Here is an 18,342-nt window from a genome sequence, read left to right on the forward strand (position 1 = left end):
AGTGTGGGGGGTGGTGGAAAGCAAGCAGAGGTAGCAGAAAAAGCAAGAGGAGAAAGCACACGCCCAGGTGGAGGAGGAGGGTGCTTTATCATTTATTTACCTATGGAGCTTGCCTAAGGACTGGTGCGATGAAGCCAGTGGGACCGGAAAAGTGGAAGAGACGGCACAGAGGGGCCTCTGGTCCTGGGGGGTGGAGAGGGCTGAGACCCAGAGCACCAGGGGGCACGTTAGCAGCAGACAAGAAGAAAACACCTTCTATTTTTATTTACTTCTAATTTATTAATTTTGTCATTACACGAACAATACATGAATGCATACTCAAAAGACATCAAACATTACAGTTAAAGCTAACGCACACCACCAAACTACTGTTAACTGGCCTCTACCTTCCAGACCCCCTCTGTACATTCCTGTAATACACAAGTCGGTACTTACGAAGTACGCTCTACAGTATTTGTGTGTGAATGTGTGTGGATTGTGTTGTGTTTTAGCATCAATGGTGTCATAGGTAGTACATGTATTGTCCTTCAATTTTTCTCCCCCAAACTTAAAAAAAAAAAATTAACATTGTATCTTAGAGCTCTTTCCATGCCGGTACATGTAGGATTCTCATCTCTTTTTTATTGCTGCCTACCATTTTATAACACATACACCATGCTCCATCCTCTTGATGGGTATTTTGTATCTCCCAATTTTGTATTCTTACAAAGCTGTCATCAACATCATTGACAAGCCACCTGGTGAACACAAGTGTGTAGAGTGTGTCCCACTGAAAACTGTTGAGTCACAGGGCATGTACATTTTAAATTTTAATGGTTCATTGCATTTAAACGTGGCTGTGCCAATTCCCACCGGCAATGCCGGGTTCTGGTGTGTCCACACCCTTGCCACACTCTTGATTTACAAGATATTTTAAATATTTGCCGATCGGATCTGAGACAGTTTCTTGTGTTTTCTTGAGCATTTCCTTTATTTTGCCGAGACTGGGCACCTCTTCCTACAACCTAGTTGTAAAACTTTCTGCTTACGTGCATTTCACAGGGAGAGTTCTAAAAAGCAGATGTGACCAAGAGCTGAGGACTCCCTGCTGGTTGAGATGGAGTTCATTTTTTATGTGTTAGAGACCTACACTTACTCCCCCCCCCCCCCCAATTAGTTATGTTGTTTCAGTAGTTTGTTAAATAAACTTTTCTTTCCCCTACCGAGGTGGAAGGTCACTTTTGTCATTTACTCAATGGAGACTTGCTTTTATGTCCAGGTCCCAGCGCTTGTCAAATTTATGTTTGGCGGCAGGCACCCGAGTTATTTTTAACCTGGCTAGCTGAACGGCAGCTGATGTCAGCCAAGAAAACGTGTTGTTACGAGACAATTGATGATATGGTTCATGGCATACAAATCCTATTTGAGTTAAGATCGATTTAGATCTGTTCAGTTGTCTACAGACCTGAAGTATTAAAAAAAAAAAAAAAAAAAAAAAGAAACTTCTCTCTCTGATTGGTTCCTCTTTTTTTTTTTTAGGGGACACCTCATAACTCAGTGGAGAGATGGGGAGGCTTGTCACCAGGTCCCCTCTTTCTAAAAGCATTATTTCATGTTAAAGCTTTTTTTTTTTTTTTTGGTGATTTACAGGTCGTCTCCTGGCAATGTCAAAGAATGTCACGTGGCATGACAATTTTACTGTTGATTGACACGAATCAACAGATATGAGGCCCACAGACTATGGCTGATGACATACACTTTGAATAGCACGGTAACTTTTCCTTTTACGTTGGACGATGAGCTCAAATCAGGGTCCGCTCATCTCTCTCTCTCCCCACAGTCCGGTGTGCAGCGTTGCACTCTGTGTGCCAACTGCCTTTCAACAGTGTTTCTATAAGATACAAAGTAAAACCCCAGCTTCTCCAACACAAAACCTTCTCTTTCGAGGCTTGACAAAGTCACACATACTTATTTTTTTCCGTCCATTTGCCACCTGATACATTATATAGATGCATTTTTTTTTTTTAAGTAGAAGCACTGAATTATAGATACAGTGATCTGATATTATTTATGCCCAGGTGTGGGAAAATGTCCCCTTCCTGTCCGTGCACTTTCTCGGGGGCACTCTAGTGACAGATGGATCGCGTGCTTGCAGAATGACAGCGTGACGGTGACCTGGAAAACATCTCAGGTGGCAGTGGGCAAGAGTACCCTTATAGTTGTCACATAGCTGTATCTCAGGCACGCAAAAGAATGAAATGGAAAGATAAACTCAGCTTCTTCTATGAAAGGAGACGTGTGGCCCCGCCTCAGATATTTTTGTGGATGACCTTCGCATTTTCAGAGGGATGGGTCCCTTTGGCTTCTGCGGACAATGTCTCAGTCCAGAAACTTAGAGACTTAGAGACTGTTTTATAGCTCAACCCATGACATTAGACCATGGGGAAATTCTCCAAACTGACCAAATCTATCTGTTTCCTCAGAAAAGGAGAAGGAAAAATAAAGCGAATTCACCATCTAAGTAAGCTGAACAAATTCTATGACCAAGTAGACCATGCCAGTGCAAAATACCAGCTTCTGACTGTTACCCTTACCAATCCTGAAAGGCTGTCTTTACTTTGTGATGATTCTGTTAAGGAAAAAAAAAAAAGTCTATGACCTTTAGCTTGCTTTGTATAGTGCCTCACTTAGCGTTCATCTGGGAACACAGCATGTCATCCCGACTGTAGGCCACTACAGAAATTGTTAAAATTGTACAGTAATCTCTCCACTGACGAAGGAAACGTACATCTGGAGAACAGACCTTGCTTCCGAAATTCTGTGATCTGGTGTAGAAATATATGAAACGGATGTATTCTGGAATATTGGAAAGGAGAAAATAGGGTTCAAATATATGCGACTCAATTATAAACTATGAGTGTTGCTAGGAAACAGAAACATGGACTTCCGGGCTTGCGGCAGGAAGAGGTGAGAAAAAGGTCCAGTCTCACTTAGGCGAGGGATGGGCTTGAAGGAAAGAAAGGAGCCCTCTGAATTGGATTGTGGCGAAGAATGCAAGGTTGAAGCAGGACCTATTCTGACATGGGCTCTCAGGACCCGTAAAAGGATACCCAGAACCCCTAGTATCCTTTCTGGGGAAGTAGGGACAGCTCTGAGGGACAGGCTTTGGACTCGTGCTTCTGGGCCAGCCTAACCTTAGTCACCATGAAAGGACTAAACTGGGTTTCCCTTTACAGCCGACTTTATACAGTGACGGCCAAGACTCCATCGCCCGACTCCTACTCCCACTCCCCTTTGGCTAAATTCTTGAAAGTTCTTTAACAGGAAACAAAGACTTTCATTTCCTAGAGATATATGACTGTCGGAGGAAAATGTCTGACTCAGACTTTCTAAGACTTGCAGCTCTCTGATCTTCCCTTGGAGCCAGAAAGAACAGGAACCTGATGCTGGGAATGGAATGTTCTTTGTGGAGGAAGAAAACGGTACAGAAAGGCCCAGGACAGACTTCTTCCATGAGCAGCACAAGGTGGCCTGTGTAACTTGGCTTATCCATTCTTCCTTGCCGGGAGTATCATTGTCCCTCCTCAGTGTGTCCTCAGCTCCCAGTTTCAGCCCCCCAGCTATCTCCCATCTGCCACTGGAGTGATTCATTTTTCTAAAATTGCAAATCTGACTCCAGTCCCACTGCTTAAAATCACCCCGTGAATCACCCATACTTTGTGAATGAATACAGAAGCCCAACCAGCACGGCGGGCCGCGACACTGATCTGTGGCTGACCAAGTGGCTTTAGGTTGTCCTTCGAAACGCTGAGCTGTTTTCTTCCTCTGGGACCTTCGAGTGTCATTCAGGCGGCATCTCTTGAGGAGACCTACCCTGACAAAGCCATCCTTGATGGCCTTCATTATCTGATGATTTGCCTCTAACCTTGACTCAATGGTGAGTGTTGAGGGCTGGTTTTGGCCTTCCAGCAGGATTCTCTAAGAAAATGGAGCCGTGTCACCAAGTGCCTGCCGTTGAACTAGAAAGTTGCCCTTTAAAGCAGAGTACGGGACTCCAGAGCATCTAAAAAACTGTTTCCAGAAAATGAATGATTCCCAGTTCTATCTTTCATGGAAAGATACATTTCCATGAAGAACAGCGATTTTGGTTATTCTAATCTTAAGGATCGCCCCTTCCTTTCTAAAGGTCTAAGAGTGACTAGGGTTTGGAACTTGGGGAAATACAATCTGTGACCTGGGACAATCCTTTGTGAGGCATGGTAGTTGTGACTATCCATCACTGGGTGCTTGACCATAAAGCATTCTTGTTGTAATACTTCTCCTCAGCTCAGAATTTTGGGAAAAGCATTGGAAATACCCAGTTCAAGTTGTTGCATGTAAAGCCCAAAGGGGAGGGGGTGCAGCAAGCTGTGGTTACCCTGGAACTACCTCGTGTGAACTTTCTCTGGGGAAAGTGAGGTTTGTATTACAGACACATGGCCATATCACAGACAACATTTTCTACCTAGGATGTTCTGCCGGGCAGCTAAAGCAAACTAACAGAAAACTTATGCAGCACCCTGGTCCATGCACACGACACAGAAAATTATGGATAGCATTCCTATGAGACTGTGCCTCACAACTGGCATCTCAATAAATTAATATTCCAGCTGCGTAGAGCAGAAGACCTTAAATCTCTGAGGTACAACTGAAATTTATATCAGATCCTAAACAATCAATTGGAATGCCTGACGTTTACAAATACAGGTATCTGATGCTGAAAAGTATGATAGTTTTTGCACCCTTAAATTGGCCCCGATTTGGAGTGGGGGGGCGTGCCTTATGAGAGTAGGTTTGTTTGTAAAGGCTTCCTTTCAGTTATTTTTGGGGTGTATGTGGGGGAAATTGGGTTCAAAGGGAAGGGAGGAAAAAGAGCAGAGGACAGGCACAATTAGAACTTTGCATTTTTGAACACTGCATCATGAGTTTAGTATTCTCATGCCATTAAACTGAAAAGTGTACTAATATTTAAGGCTATTGATACATACCTACTGCCAGATTATTCTCTTGAAGTACACAGGAAAGCCTGTCTTTTTACATTCGGTCCTGCTAAAGAGAAGAATTTGCTAAATATTAATTTGCATCACTTAGGTCACTATCTGTTGAATCTTTAGAAACTGCCATTTCTTCTGTGAACTATCCATGTTTTCTATTGTTATTTTGTAAGTGTAAAAGTGATGTTTTTAATTACCATCTTAAATGAACATTGATCATTTCCTTTGTGACTGTTCTCTGTTTATAAATACTTTTTCTATCCCCAGAACCAAAAGTTGTTTTCCAATTCCTGTCTTTCCTAATAGTAGCGTTCCCCCACCCGTATTAGCTATCATGCTGTTCGCACTTGAAGGGCACAGCTAGCGAGCTGTGTGGTTCACATTCCGACACAGAAATTACACTTTCTTTCGGGTTGCTTTTTCAAGACTGTGCACTTAGGTCCTGTAGTTATTTCTGATGTTATCCATTCACACTAAATTTGTTTATATTGAACAATATATCCTGCAGCACAACTGGAATATAAAGCACTAGGTAATCCCACATATACCCGGTTTTATGCATTTAGTTTTGTGGCTACTCTGATTAAGTTTTTATTTTAAATAGATAACTCTTATTCATCCTCTTTTTAATATGAAGACTTATCTTTTGGTTCTCATTAACTCCTGATTAGCTAGCTGGCTATTGATACAGAGCATGTTAATTTCTATAGGCACCTTTCTAAGAATTCAAGTAAATGTTTTGGTAGACAAGGATTTCCGACTTAATATTCAAGTACAAATATTGCTCATCATCCTTGCATTCTTTACATTATTTTACCGTGAAAATTTAAGAACTATAAGTCATTAATAACAAGTTTTCCTTTAAGGAATATTTTGAACTGTGAAAATATAAATCTAATCAAATTAAATTTTGAACACATATCGAGCCAAATAGTTCAACAAAACTGCAGTTTAATTTCAGAAAATGTGTTAAAATATATATATTTATACATCAATTTCTGACATATACTTAATGTGTTAGTATACACAAAATGATGCTTTCTCTTGAAACTGTATTTATGAAATGTACATTTTAATTTAAATACTCAGTATACACTGCACTTTATCTGCATGTTGCATTTATTAAATACATTAAAATCTGCAATGTAACAAAACGTTTTCTGCATACGAAATTCAAAACACCATTTTAAATGAACAAAAGATGGCTCACTTCGTTTTTTTTTTTTGTTTTTTTTTTGTATTTTACAACTAGTGTAGAGTACACTAGCTCAGCCCCACCATACTACCTGTCCATTCTTTTTATTTGACATTGTTCACAGACTAGTACATATTACAATAAGAGTGCTGGATAAAAACATGAGGTACGAAAGTGGTTCAAAGAGTATAGGTCATGCAGATCATGCTAGACAGCAAAGAAAATTGTGACCAAGAAAACACTAAATAAAAATACATAAAGAATGTGCATTATAAAAAAAACAAAACAAAACAAAACAAAAAAAACAACTCCATTACACAGCTTTGCTTCTTTGGTTACAAAGTAGGTTGAACAATTTCACAGCTTTTTATTCCCACCCCCCTCAAAAAAAAGTCATACGAAATGTCAAAAAGCAGAGGAATCGTGGCAATTTCTCTATTAGAAAGTAGAAACAAATGAACAAAGTTTTCTTCATCAAAATAGCCCAATTATTTATTATATCACAATAACTGGTGACTACCTGTACAGTTGCACTATGTTCTTCATACTTACACTATACAAAATTTACATTCAAGCTGGGTCTTTACTCTAAAAATAAATACCAAAGGTAAATTGCCATTAGTGTTAGAAATATGCCAGGATTCTTTTGTTCAATTATTGCCTAAACGTTTTATCCATTAAATGTAATCCTGTCTTTCAATTCCTTTACTGATACTTAAAATTATTCAAAAAATTAAAAAAGTTCTGTGACATTGTTCATGTACATTATGAAAATAGCAGCCCTGTAATAAATAAAACACAAATAAATGAAAACTTATGTAGGCAAATGTTACTGATATTGAAAAGAAAAGTGGCTCTTTAGATGAACTGTTATTGATAATACGACAGGAAGGCTCAGGGTCCACCCGAGGGAGAGAAACGTGGAGGAGCCGCCGAAGCTCGCCGCCCCCACGCGTGCGCACCTGGTACAGTGCGGCCCTGGCTGGCTTCAGCAACCCCGTCTGTCGTTCTCCTTGCGTAGTGACGACAGAGGACAGAGGACGGGACAGCGACAGCGCTGCGGGACGTCTCAGAGAGAGGAGAAGCTCTGGTAGAATGATTGTCTAATACTGAAAAGGCCAAACGCACAACCGAAGCATGGCTACTTGCTTTCGTATAAAGTGGAAAGAACACCAGTGGCACACAAGGACAGACTGCTTTCAGTTTGTTTCTTAACGAGGCAAGAACGCTTACGCGGAGGAGACATTCGGCTGCGGGGGCTGGGCCGCGCCCGCGGGCGGCTGCGCCTGGGACGGGCCGCCGGGCCCGGCCTGCGGGGCGGGGAGCTGGGACAGCTGCTCGTTGTTCGAGAGAGACTTTAACAGTGCATTTTCCCGTTCAAGTAAAGAGTTTCTTTCAACTAATTCTTTTATTTGTTCCTTTAGAACTTCCACTTCTTCTCTTACTGCATACATCAAATGGCTTTTCACCAGATCCTGTGAGAAACAAAGTTGGGAATGTCAAGAAGAGAGAAAGGGGAAGGTGTCGCTTGGTTCTAGCCTACCTGGTGCCTTAAAACACGAGGTGCTTTTTCGTATTAGTTTTCTTGCTCTTGCTTTTAAAGTTTCTATTGTATCTTACCTGGCCCTAAGGGAGAGAGGATGGAAAAAAGTTTCTAAACAGGGCAGCAAGCCCAGGGTTTTTTTTCTGAATTTGGAGAGTTTCTCCAAAATACTAGCTCTTTAAATTGTCAATTATAAGTTTAGAATTAAAAAAAGAAAAGTTTGACATGCTTAGATGCTGGACTAAGAGAAAAAAGAATATTAAACTGTCTGACGTTAAAACAGTTCTATAAACTACTTATATAGTACTGCTTTAAGCGATTAGGTGAGCTGCAATTTCTAACTTCAAAACGTTTTTTAGAAACATATAGTTTAGCCTGACCAGGCGGTGGCACAGTGGATAGAGCGTCGGACTGGGATGTGGAGGACCCAGGTTCGAGACCCCGAGGTCCCCAGCTTGAGCGCGGGCTCATCTATCTGGCTTGAGCAAAGCTCACCAGCTTGGACCCAAGGTCGCTGGCTTAAGCAAGGGGTTACTCGGTCTGCTGAAGGCCCGCGGTCAAGGCACATATGAGAAAGCAATCAATGAACTAAGGTGTTGCAACGAAAAACTGATGATTGATGCTTCTCATTTCTCTCCGTTCCTGTCTGTCTGTTCCTCTCTATGACTCTCTCTCTGTCTCTGTAAAAAAAATAAAAAAAACAAAATACCCCCCCCCCCAAAAAAAAAACACATAGTAAGACTAATGGTCCTTACTTACAGCTTTACTACAGTTTAAATAAATAAACTTGAATCAAAGTATTTTATATAATATGAACAGAATATCTTTAAGGGAACAAAAAACTTTGACAGGGAGGAAATCAGAACCAGAATCGACAGAAACAAGTCTATTAAATATTAGAGCAGAGTAAAACACACCTGTAAACCAACAATGGAGGACAAAAATGTCCAGCTGAAATGTTCATTTTAACACTATTTTGTCTCTATTTTTTAATGCTGAAATATTTGGGGGAACATAATGCATTTTGATCATGTACCCCCCCCAATAAAGCCCTTACCAATATAGTAATAATGCATGAAATGTAGATGTTCAAATGGGGAAAACATTTACTCCATTGTTATTTTTAGATTAAAAAATCTCAATGTTCTAATATCTTCAAATAAGTCTCATTATCAAAAAATATACTTTAGTTATCACAGTTTAAAGAAATTAGGTGTTATTTATTTATGTTTCTTTAGAATTGACCAAAACCAAGTGCTTCACATAACCAACAATCTGAAATGACAGGACAATAAACTCTTACTCACCATTGCTTGTTCTATTTTGTTGTCAATGGCCACACCACCTCCCCCAGATGCACTGGAAAAAATTAGAATAGTTCATTAAATTATTCTAAGAAATACAATCTGCCTTCCAACTCTTAAAATAATTAAGAACATCTGTGTTTTACAACAAAACAAACCAACAAACAAAAAAGTCATTTGAAGCTTATTAAATAAATCTATTCTCACCATTTCAGTACTCAGAGTTATTTTAAAAATGAGGACATCAATAAATAAGTTACTACTAAAAATCCTTTCTGGTTTCAACTTTTCTAATATGGCTATGACTAAATATGCTACTTTAAAAGTCACTCTCAATTTTACTCAGGAGTTCTCAATTCAGTGAACTTAAAAAGACAAATTTTGAATGAGCAGTATCCTCTGTCCATACTTCTTAAAATTCATTTACCAATTATCTACCCTAAATTGCCTTTCAGGTGGAAATCCCAGTAGTTACTTATTGCATTAAACTTCAGATGATGAATTTTCTTCTGTAGATTTGGTATTTTAAATACCTGGTTTGAAAATGTTTAGATCTGGCTTATAAAAATAGTTCAGAGGGCTTTAGGGGAAACAGTACTCGAAGGGTTGGTTAACAAGGAACTCACACTCCGGCAGACCTACAAGCTTTGATTGTAGGTTACTAGCTGGAAAAATCACCTACTACGGTATGTAGTTTGGACCAGTTTTTCCTGGAAATAACTGGAAGCAGTCTAGCTGGTAGGCACACTCAAACTTCAAATATCAGCGTAGCATGTGTATGATCGTAACACAGAAGGCTGGATAACTGTCATCTTTGGCAGTCTACACTGTTCCATGTATTAACTTAAATAGTAAAAGAGTGAGGATCTATATCTTTTTCTTGGTGTTTTTAAAAATTCTAAAGAACAGTTATTAGGTTTTCATATATAGACAAATCTGATACTTTAATCCACTTCATCAATACAAAAAAAAGGTCTTTAACCAATTTTATATAAAACTTTACTGAATACTCTTCATAAAGTATATCCCATCTAAAAAAACCTGGATTCCAATAAATATCTTAAGACTTTAGATGGTGTAGGCCCTCAATATTATTTCAAACTGGGGTTCAGAAATATCCATCTGATGTAGAAATTCCTTTTATATTATAATTCACGTAGATCAGGTTATAATTCTAGTTCTGCTACCTACTACTCATGTGACCATTAGCAAATCAACTAACTATATAACTTCAGTTTCTCATCTGTAAACGAAGGGATTGGTATCAACATCTCACTGGATTCGCCACTTCTAAATGCTCAAAACTCTGAATCAATATGGAAAACATTAAGCTTGTTTATCTGAGCAGTAACCACATTAATCAAAGCATACTACTTCACTTTTTGCTGCTATTACTTCTAAGATGAAGAGGGGCTTCTGTATACCTAAATAATTGGAAAGGATATATATTATATATATTAATAATATACATATATCACTAATAAATACTCATATTGGCCACAATTTGGTAAAAATGATAGTGATAGGCACAATTAAACTTTGCTTGCCTGACCAGTGGTGGTGCAGTAGATAGAGCATCAGCCTGGGACGCTAAGGTCCCACGTTCAAGGCCCTGAGGTCGCCAGCTTGAATGTGGGATGATCAACATGATCCCATGGTCGCTGGCTTGGACAAGGGGTCACTGGCTCGGTTGGACACCCCATCCCCACCAAGGCACGTATGAGTAGCAATGAACTAAAAGTCACAACTATGAGTTAATGTTTCTCATCTCTCTCCTTTCCTGTCTCTCTTAAAAAAATATATATATTATAATAGATATACATAATATATATTTATATTATATATAGTTTGCCTGAGAATCTTAGATTACACGTTCAATTCTTTCAACACATCTGGTTTAAACAGACACCTTAAATGCTCACTTTAATGCCAGTTTTATAATATTAACAAGCAAACTAAAACCCCAAATCTTTAAAAAAGGGCCCACTACTTCTTTTGATAATATAAAATTAGTAAATTTCTAAACCATTCCCTTAGCTAAGACACAATAATTAGCATGCTATTCTTTGATGATTTAATAAATTCGAGTCCTGACTCAGCCCTCCTTTAATAGAGGAGGTTTTCAGAACATAAAGAAATGTTGAAAACGTGTCCCTTAAAAGGTATTACTACTTCAATTTTGTTAAGTGTTGCAGTTTAGTAGAATTAAATCAGTCACAGGTACAAGTATTATCACTGTAGTGACCTTTGTATTTTGGAGGTGTTATTTGAGAATTCTATGACCAACTGCAGTGGTTCACAATCCTAATGCCAGAGTCACACGGAGGTCTTGTTAACATAGGTTTCTGGGCTCCGCCTACGTAACTGCTACAGGAGGTCTGGCATGTGGCCAGGAAGTTACATTTCTAACAAGTTTCCAGGTGATGCTGCTTCTGCTGCCCTACAGACCATATCACATGTACTTTGAGAACCACTGGCTCAGAGATGAAAGTTGCAAAGAGAAAGAGTAATAAAAACGAATCTATTTTTAGATTTGCGCAGTAGCAGTATCGAAGCCAACAAGGTTTCATCCGATGCATGATTATTGCTAATTGAAAACCTTAGCCCAGTCTACAGAACCCTCATGGCCGTGAACCCTGAGCTCTGTCGTCTCCTCTCCTCTCCCCGTCCATCCAGCCTATCGCATTATGGTCTTACATACCTAACTTTCCATCTGTGGAATACACCTTCTCTCAGGTCTCCACGCCTCTGCAGAAACGGCTCCCTCTATGGAAATGCTGACAGCCCCAATTCATCTGGCTATCTTTATCTTGTTCCTTAGGAGCTCCCTCGCCATCTTTTCTGTGCTGCCCTGATCTCCTAAGGCTGTACTAATTACTCCACCCCTCCTGTGGTCCACTCATCTTCACAGACTCCTTCTAGGGCATAACCAGAACATAGTCTAGCGAATTCTGGCCTCTCCATACACTCACCGTGAATTCTGGGAAATCATTTACTCTTTCTATAGACCTCATTCCCCCACCAGCTAAAAGGATTATATGCCCTAATTCATAAATCCCTGTGACGACTAAATGAGTTTCAACAATACTACTACTGTTAGCTCCGTGCTCCTTGAGGGAGGCACCTGGCCTCCCTTACCTGCATGAGGAGTGGACAGTGCTGGGCACCCGGGAGCTCAGACGCATGCTGCAATGACACACGCATGCTGCAAGAGTCACTATGGCAGTGACGGGATCTCAAACAAAGCTGCTTTATACTAGGACACCATTACAAATTTCTGAGTCGACTAATCAGTAGTTTTGAAAGTGCAGTCCCTGGACCAGCAGTATCAGCATTACTTCAGAACTTGTTGGACTGTAGATATTTGGTACCCTTGAATTAGATACCCTTGAGGCGGGACCCAGGACTTCTAGTCTAACAACTCCTCCAGGTGATTCTGATAAAAACTAGTTTGAGGGTCACTGCTTTAAATAGCCCGATTTAAAATAAAGGTATCCATATGGTAGGTAGTCTTAAATAAGCATTTAAGTGGGTATTCTATTTGAAGATCACAAAATGTGGTTTAAGAATATTGTTTCAATGAGGGCAACAAGCTTTTTATTGTGTTAAATGTCAACATAGTGGTTTCAGCTTCATGTTCTCCTTTAAAATGAGAAAGATCGATAGAAGCAGAGTAATTTTCCTCCGTTTGCTTCCTTGACCTGACAGTAGTATATATACTGTACCTTTTCTTTGTTATTACTGCATTCACCACACTATAACGTGATGCTTAACCAGTTTCTGATCTTAAGTTCTTTAATGGAAGGCTTCCTAAGACTTTATAACTATTCTTGTAGCCTGACTGGTAGCGGCGCAGTGGATACAGAGTCACCCCAGAACGCTGGTTCAAAACCATGAGGTGCCAGCTTGAGTGCAGGATCAGCAGTATGAGCCCAAGGTCACTGGCTCGGCTGGAGCACCCTGGTCAAGGCACGTATGAGAAGTAATCAATGAACAACTAAAGTGCAGCAGCTATGAGTTGATGCTCCCCCCCCATCCCTTACTGTCTCTGTCTTAAACAAACAATTCTTGTAAAATTATTTGTTTTTTGTTTTTTAAAGAGAGGCAGAGAGAGAGAGAGAGAGAGAGAGAGAGAGAGACAAAGAGGTGTTCCTGTACGTGTCCTGATCAGAGATAGAACCAGAATTCTTAAAAATTTTAAGCACTATGTACTATATAAAGGTAAGGGATAATTGAAATAAAAAAAACTTCCGGTTTACACTGGGTCACCCTTTTAGAATAAAATCATACCCCGATAAACATTTACTAAATGAATTAAAAATTGTGGGATGGAGGAAATGGACATAAATATAGAACTGTGGGGGAAAAAACAAGAATGACTATATTTTTTGTACAATTGATTTTTATTTACTGGAATTGCAGCCCCCAAAGAACTGAATGAGCAAGAATTTAGTTTTAAGAAGTAAACTGCAACCCCATTCAGAGGAGAAGTAAAACTCAAGAATCCAGGCCACAGCAAGAGGGCGTGGCTTTCCATGCTGCTCATAGTTTAATCCAGTGGTCGTCAACCTGGTTCCTACTGCCCACTAGGGGGCGTTCCAGCTTTCATGGTGGGCGGTAGTGGAGCAACCAAAGTATAAACAAAAAGATAGATTTAACTACTGTAAGTTGTTTTATAAAGATTTATTCTGCCAAATTTAGCGAAAATCCGATATAAAGTACAGGGTAAAAACTCTGCTTTATAAATTTTATAAAGTAAAGTGACTTCCCTACTTTATAAATCACCATTACTGTGGAACCGGTGGGCGGTTAGAAAATGTTACTGCTAACAGAGATACAAAAGTGGGTGGTAGGCATAAAAAGGTTGACCACCCCTGGTTTAATTCAGCAAACAGGCTCCTGCCCATAAGCTCTCCATCCCAGGCCTCCTCGCTCATACCAAACCCGCTCAAAAGACAAGGGGCCAGACAGAAGCCTACAGCTTCCCAAGTTCCCCACAGCGTCATCGTTCTTAACAGACTAACTGCTCCACTCATACTCTCAGCTCGGAAACTTGGTACAAACCATCCTGTGTTTCCTTCTAAAAATTAAAACCAGAGTCATGCTAACCTGATCTCATGTTAAACAACAACTATGAGGAATCAACTTTTTCTTTTCTTTTTTAAACATTTATTTATTGATTTTAGTAAGAGAGGAAGGCGGAGAGGAGGGGGGAGAGAGAGAGAGAAACAGAAAGAGAGAAAGAGAGAGAGAGAGGAACACTGATCTGTTCCTGTATGTGCCCTGACTGGGGATCGAACCAACAACCTTTGTGCTTCGGGACGATGCTCGTCTAACCAACCGAGCTATCCCGCCAGGGCAGTTTTTCCTAATGTGGACAGAGCCATTATGGCTATTTGTTTAAAATAAAAATAGTACAAATTTCTTCTCTTACATTTGACTACTTTTTCTTCTGTTCTTCCTTCAGTACAAATCAACAAGGTTGAGAAAAAGCACACTTACACGACTGCCTACTTCGTGGCAGGCAGACATTACTTTGAGTCCTTACTACAAACATGAGCAACACTCCCATTTTACAGTTGAGAAAACTGAGGTCAAGTAGCTTACTCAAAGACATGATGCTAGGGACAGGACTCAAACGTAGACCTAATTAGAGTCAAAACACATGCTTTTTCTACCATAAGAGTAAGAATGTGAGAGAAAGCAAGTACTAATAATGACCTAAGAGAAATAGAGTTGTGTCTGAAGAGTGGTGTGACTAAGTACCACAAGCCAGTTGTGAAACTAAGCATGGATACAAAGATTAAAACTGTTCATAATTGCCATTTATCTTATCTAGCACATTCCTAGAAGAGGTTCAGCTCTGAGAACAAGGGAGGTAACTTCTTGGAAAAGGCACTTGCTCAGTGATCTTTAGACAGCCAGGAGAGTTTACCTATTCACTAAGAACGAATGTTCTTTTGGTGTGTTAGAAAGCTGAAGATATCTTTAAAATATATGTATCTATACACAAAATATTACAAAAAAAAAAATGACCATGCTTTACTCAGACCCTTCTAATTCTCTATGTTGAGTCACTATCACAAAATCCACTACTAGAATTTCCCAAATTACAAAATCAAATCTTTTGTATTAAGAACTTCTTTGATTGAGCTGGCAAATCTGATATACTTATGTTCAAGCCTCCTTACCCAAACCAGGTAAATATGATTCTTCATAAACAGTCAAGTAGAAACTACAATCATTCTTAAGAGGCCAGTCCTCAGGAATCACCTACTGTATCCATTACACATCATCTATAACTTTCAATACCATGCCTCCCCACCCCCACACAGTAAACTCTAGAAATAACATCACTACCACTAAAAAGCAATAATTCTAACCTGTGTAACATTTTGCTTCTTGCCTAAGAAATACATGTTTTGTTTTCTGAAAAGAAACTGTTAAGCTGATTTAAAAAATAAAAAAAATTGAATGATCCTAGCTTAGCAAGCTTGTGAAAGTAGGAAAAAAATCCACTCTTTGTAAGAGGAATTAAAAAAAAATATTTATAGCTTTACACTTAAATTAAGAGGAAATAGTAATTCTCCTTACAAAAAAGGTTAAATAGAGAAAATTCATGCACACAATCTCTGGCCAAATGCAAACTTCTATGATTAAGAATAAAACTATCAGAGCTAATAGTAAATTAAGATATGACTTAAAACTTTTATGTATTCTAATTATCGATAAGTTCTACCAACACAAAAACAATGTTACATTTCATCATTTAAAAAAACTCACAGAAATGACCCATGGGAATTTTTAATACCAGTTACACAAAGTAAGTGATTTTTATGAATGATGAAAGCTATTATTCATGTTAAACAAAGCAGTTAAATGGATGCTCACATAACTAAACACTATAATTTTCTCAAGCAACCATTCTTACAATAGTGTGGAAAAAAACTTTTACCAAAGAGTTGTTAAAAACCCAGCTAAATATTTATATCAAGGTCGATACTTGTTTTCAGCATCTACAAAAACTTGCTCATCAATGCCCTCAGAATATTTTACATTCATCTAATTCGTTTTAGGTCAAAATCTTGGCCAGAAAAGAATGTTTAAAAACAAATACAAAGAAAAAGGTACCTGCAGGATTGTACTAATGTCAGCTTCCTGGCTTCAGATGTTACTCTGGCCTCTCTAATTATATGTCCCAAATGTAGAAAAATAAAAAATAACTTCAGTGATTTCCATAAAATAGAAAGTACTTCTATTAATCTATGTGTAAGGCTAGAAGCCCAAGAGAAAAATGGATAGAATTCACATGGACAGTTCACAAGAAATGACATGTAAAAACACTTAACCTCTCATTCATAATGGAAATACAGATTAAAACAATAATGTAATAACCATTTGCCTAAACAGACTGGCAAAACAGTATATTAAAATTTAATATATGGTTAGTGAGGCTGTGGGAAAATAGGCCTTCTCATGCAGTGCTGCTGCAAGTGGTATAACAGGTCTAGAGGGCAGTTTCGTTTTATCTAACACAATTTACACACACACACACACACACACACACACACACACACACACACGCTAGATCCACTCTGTGAGCCAGTAATCTTGCATCTGGGAATTGATTTTATAGATATTTATACATACAGAAGAAATAATGTATTTACAGAGCAGCACTGTTTATTACAGCAAGGCTCCTGCCAACAGGGAACTAGTTAAATAAATCATGGTAGAGCCATCCATCCAACTTGAATACTACCCTACCCATCTATAAAAATCCCACGAAGATGCATTTCTGTGTACTGAATTGGAAATTTTGTGTCCTGGAGACCTTTAAGTAAAGATACGAATGTGTGTATATTAGCATTTGTGGGAAGGGAAAGATGATATCATACGCTGTATTTGCTTGCATGTGCATAGAGAAACTAGAAGGTACACAAATACAAACTAAGAAAGTGGTTATCTGGGAAGGCAAAAAGATGGGAGATGGGCAGAAAGAAGTAAGACTACTGTCACTGAGTTTTGGAGAATAAAACCCATTCCAAAATGAAAATGACTCATGAAGTTATTACCCTGTACAGTGTGAACTCAAGACATGAACGAATGGCCAACAGGAAACAGAAAAGAGAGAAAGGACTCCATTTTCTTTAGAAACTATTTCATTCTAGAAGATAAGGTACTATGTTCCACATAAACAACAATCAATGTTAAGTTCTATTTGTGATTTGTAAAATTTATTTCCTTGGTTTAGGGGTGAATTATAGTCATTTAAAAATATGGTGTAAGTAATGTTCATAACTCCCGGTATAGTTATTTCTATTCAAAGTGATTCTGGTAAGTAAATAGCATAAGTTTGTATTAAATATACAATAGGCTATGTAAACATACATAGTAAAAATATTACATTAAAACTGCATTCCAAAGAAGGTCCAGATAAGATTAATATTAACTTTACCTTCTTTTTCTAGATCTTTTCACATTTCCAAGTTATGATATTTGGAGGAAATTATTTTAGTATTTGGTAGTAAAATTCTGATATAGTTTTTTCTTGTAGAGCCACTTTAAATAAACAATTCAAAAACCAGCTTAATGTTTTCTATTAAAACATTCAAGCCCTTGGCCAGCTGGCTCAACGGTAGAGCATCAGCCCAGCGTGTAGGAGTCCTGGGTTTGATTCCTGGTCAGGGCACACAGGAGAAGCGCTCATCTGCTTCTCCCCCCTCCTCATCTCCTTCTCTCTCTCTCTTCCCCTCCTGCAGCCATGGCTCAAATGGTTCAAGCTGGACACTGAGGATGGTTCCATGGCCTCAGACGCTAAAATAGCTCAGCTGCCGAGCAACAGAGCAATGCTCCAGATGACCAGTACAACGCTCCAGATGGGCAGAGCATCGACCCATAGGCGGCCTGCTGGGTGGATTCTAGTTGAGGTGCATGTGGGATTCTGTCTCTCTGCCTCCCCACCTCCCACTTAATAAAAAAATTAATAGATAAAGTTCAAGATGGGAGATGTACAACTTTAGTCTAAAATACTAGACTGATACAAAACTGAAATATGCACAGAAGTTTTACCACTACAACCCAAGTATTCCAAATAAACTGAGAAAGTTTAATATTTTATTATTTTAAGTTAAAATACTTAAATGCTATAAGAACATGAAATCATATCTACCTAAGATAAATGAGTCTATGCACGAGCTAGTTATTTCTTATCAGGATAACATTAAGCAAGATTTGACAGGATGAAAAATGTATTTCCTTCCTCTGAGTCAGAGTGAAATAAGAAAG

The 18,342-nt window shown here is 38.8% G+C and overlaps 1 protein-coding gene and 1 pseudogene across 3 annotated transcripts in view; one reads left to right on the forward strand and one right to left on the reverse strand.

Annotated features, from left to right (window-relative positions):
• Positions 1-4,766: 4,766 nt before the first annotated feature.
• TSC22D2 (TSC22 domain family member 2) overlaps positions 4,767-18,342 on the reverse strand; it is a 52,401-nt gene continuing 38,825 nt past the window's right edge. For 2 of the 3 annotated variants that reach the window (XM_066346799.1, XM_066346798.1), the window contains 2 exons: positions 9,058-9,109; positions 4,767-7,682 (listed from right to left, as the gene is read on the reverse strand). In XM_066346799.1, coding sequence (XP_066202896.1) covers positions 7,437-7,682; positions 9,058-9,109 — 298 coding nt within the window. In that variant the 3' untranslated portion in view covers positions 4,767-7,436. The remainder of the gene's footprint in view (positions 7,683-9,057; positions 9,110-18,342) is intronic. The other variant, XR_010746772.1, reaches the window with a different exon arrangement.
• Positions 11,584-11,668, forward strand: LOC136380189 (U4 spliceosomal RNA; annotated as a pseudogene).

The sequence above is a fragment of the Saccopteryx leptura genome, chromosome 8, assembly GCF_036850995.1.
Source record: "Saccopteryx leptura isolate mSacLep1 chromosome 8, mSacLep1_pri_phased_curated, whole genome shotgun sequence".
NCBI lineage: Eukaryota > Metazoa > Chordata > Mammalia > Chiroptera > Emballonuridae > Saccopteryx > Saccopteryx leptura.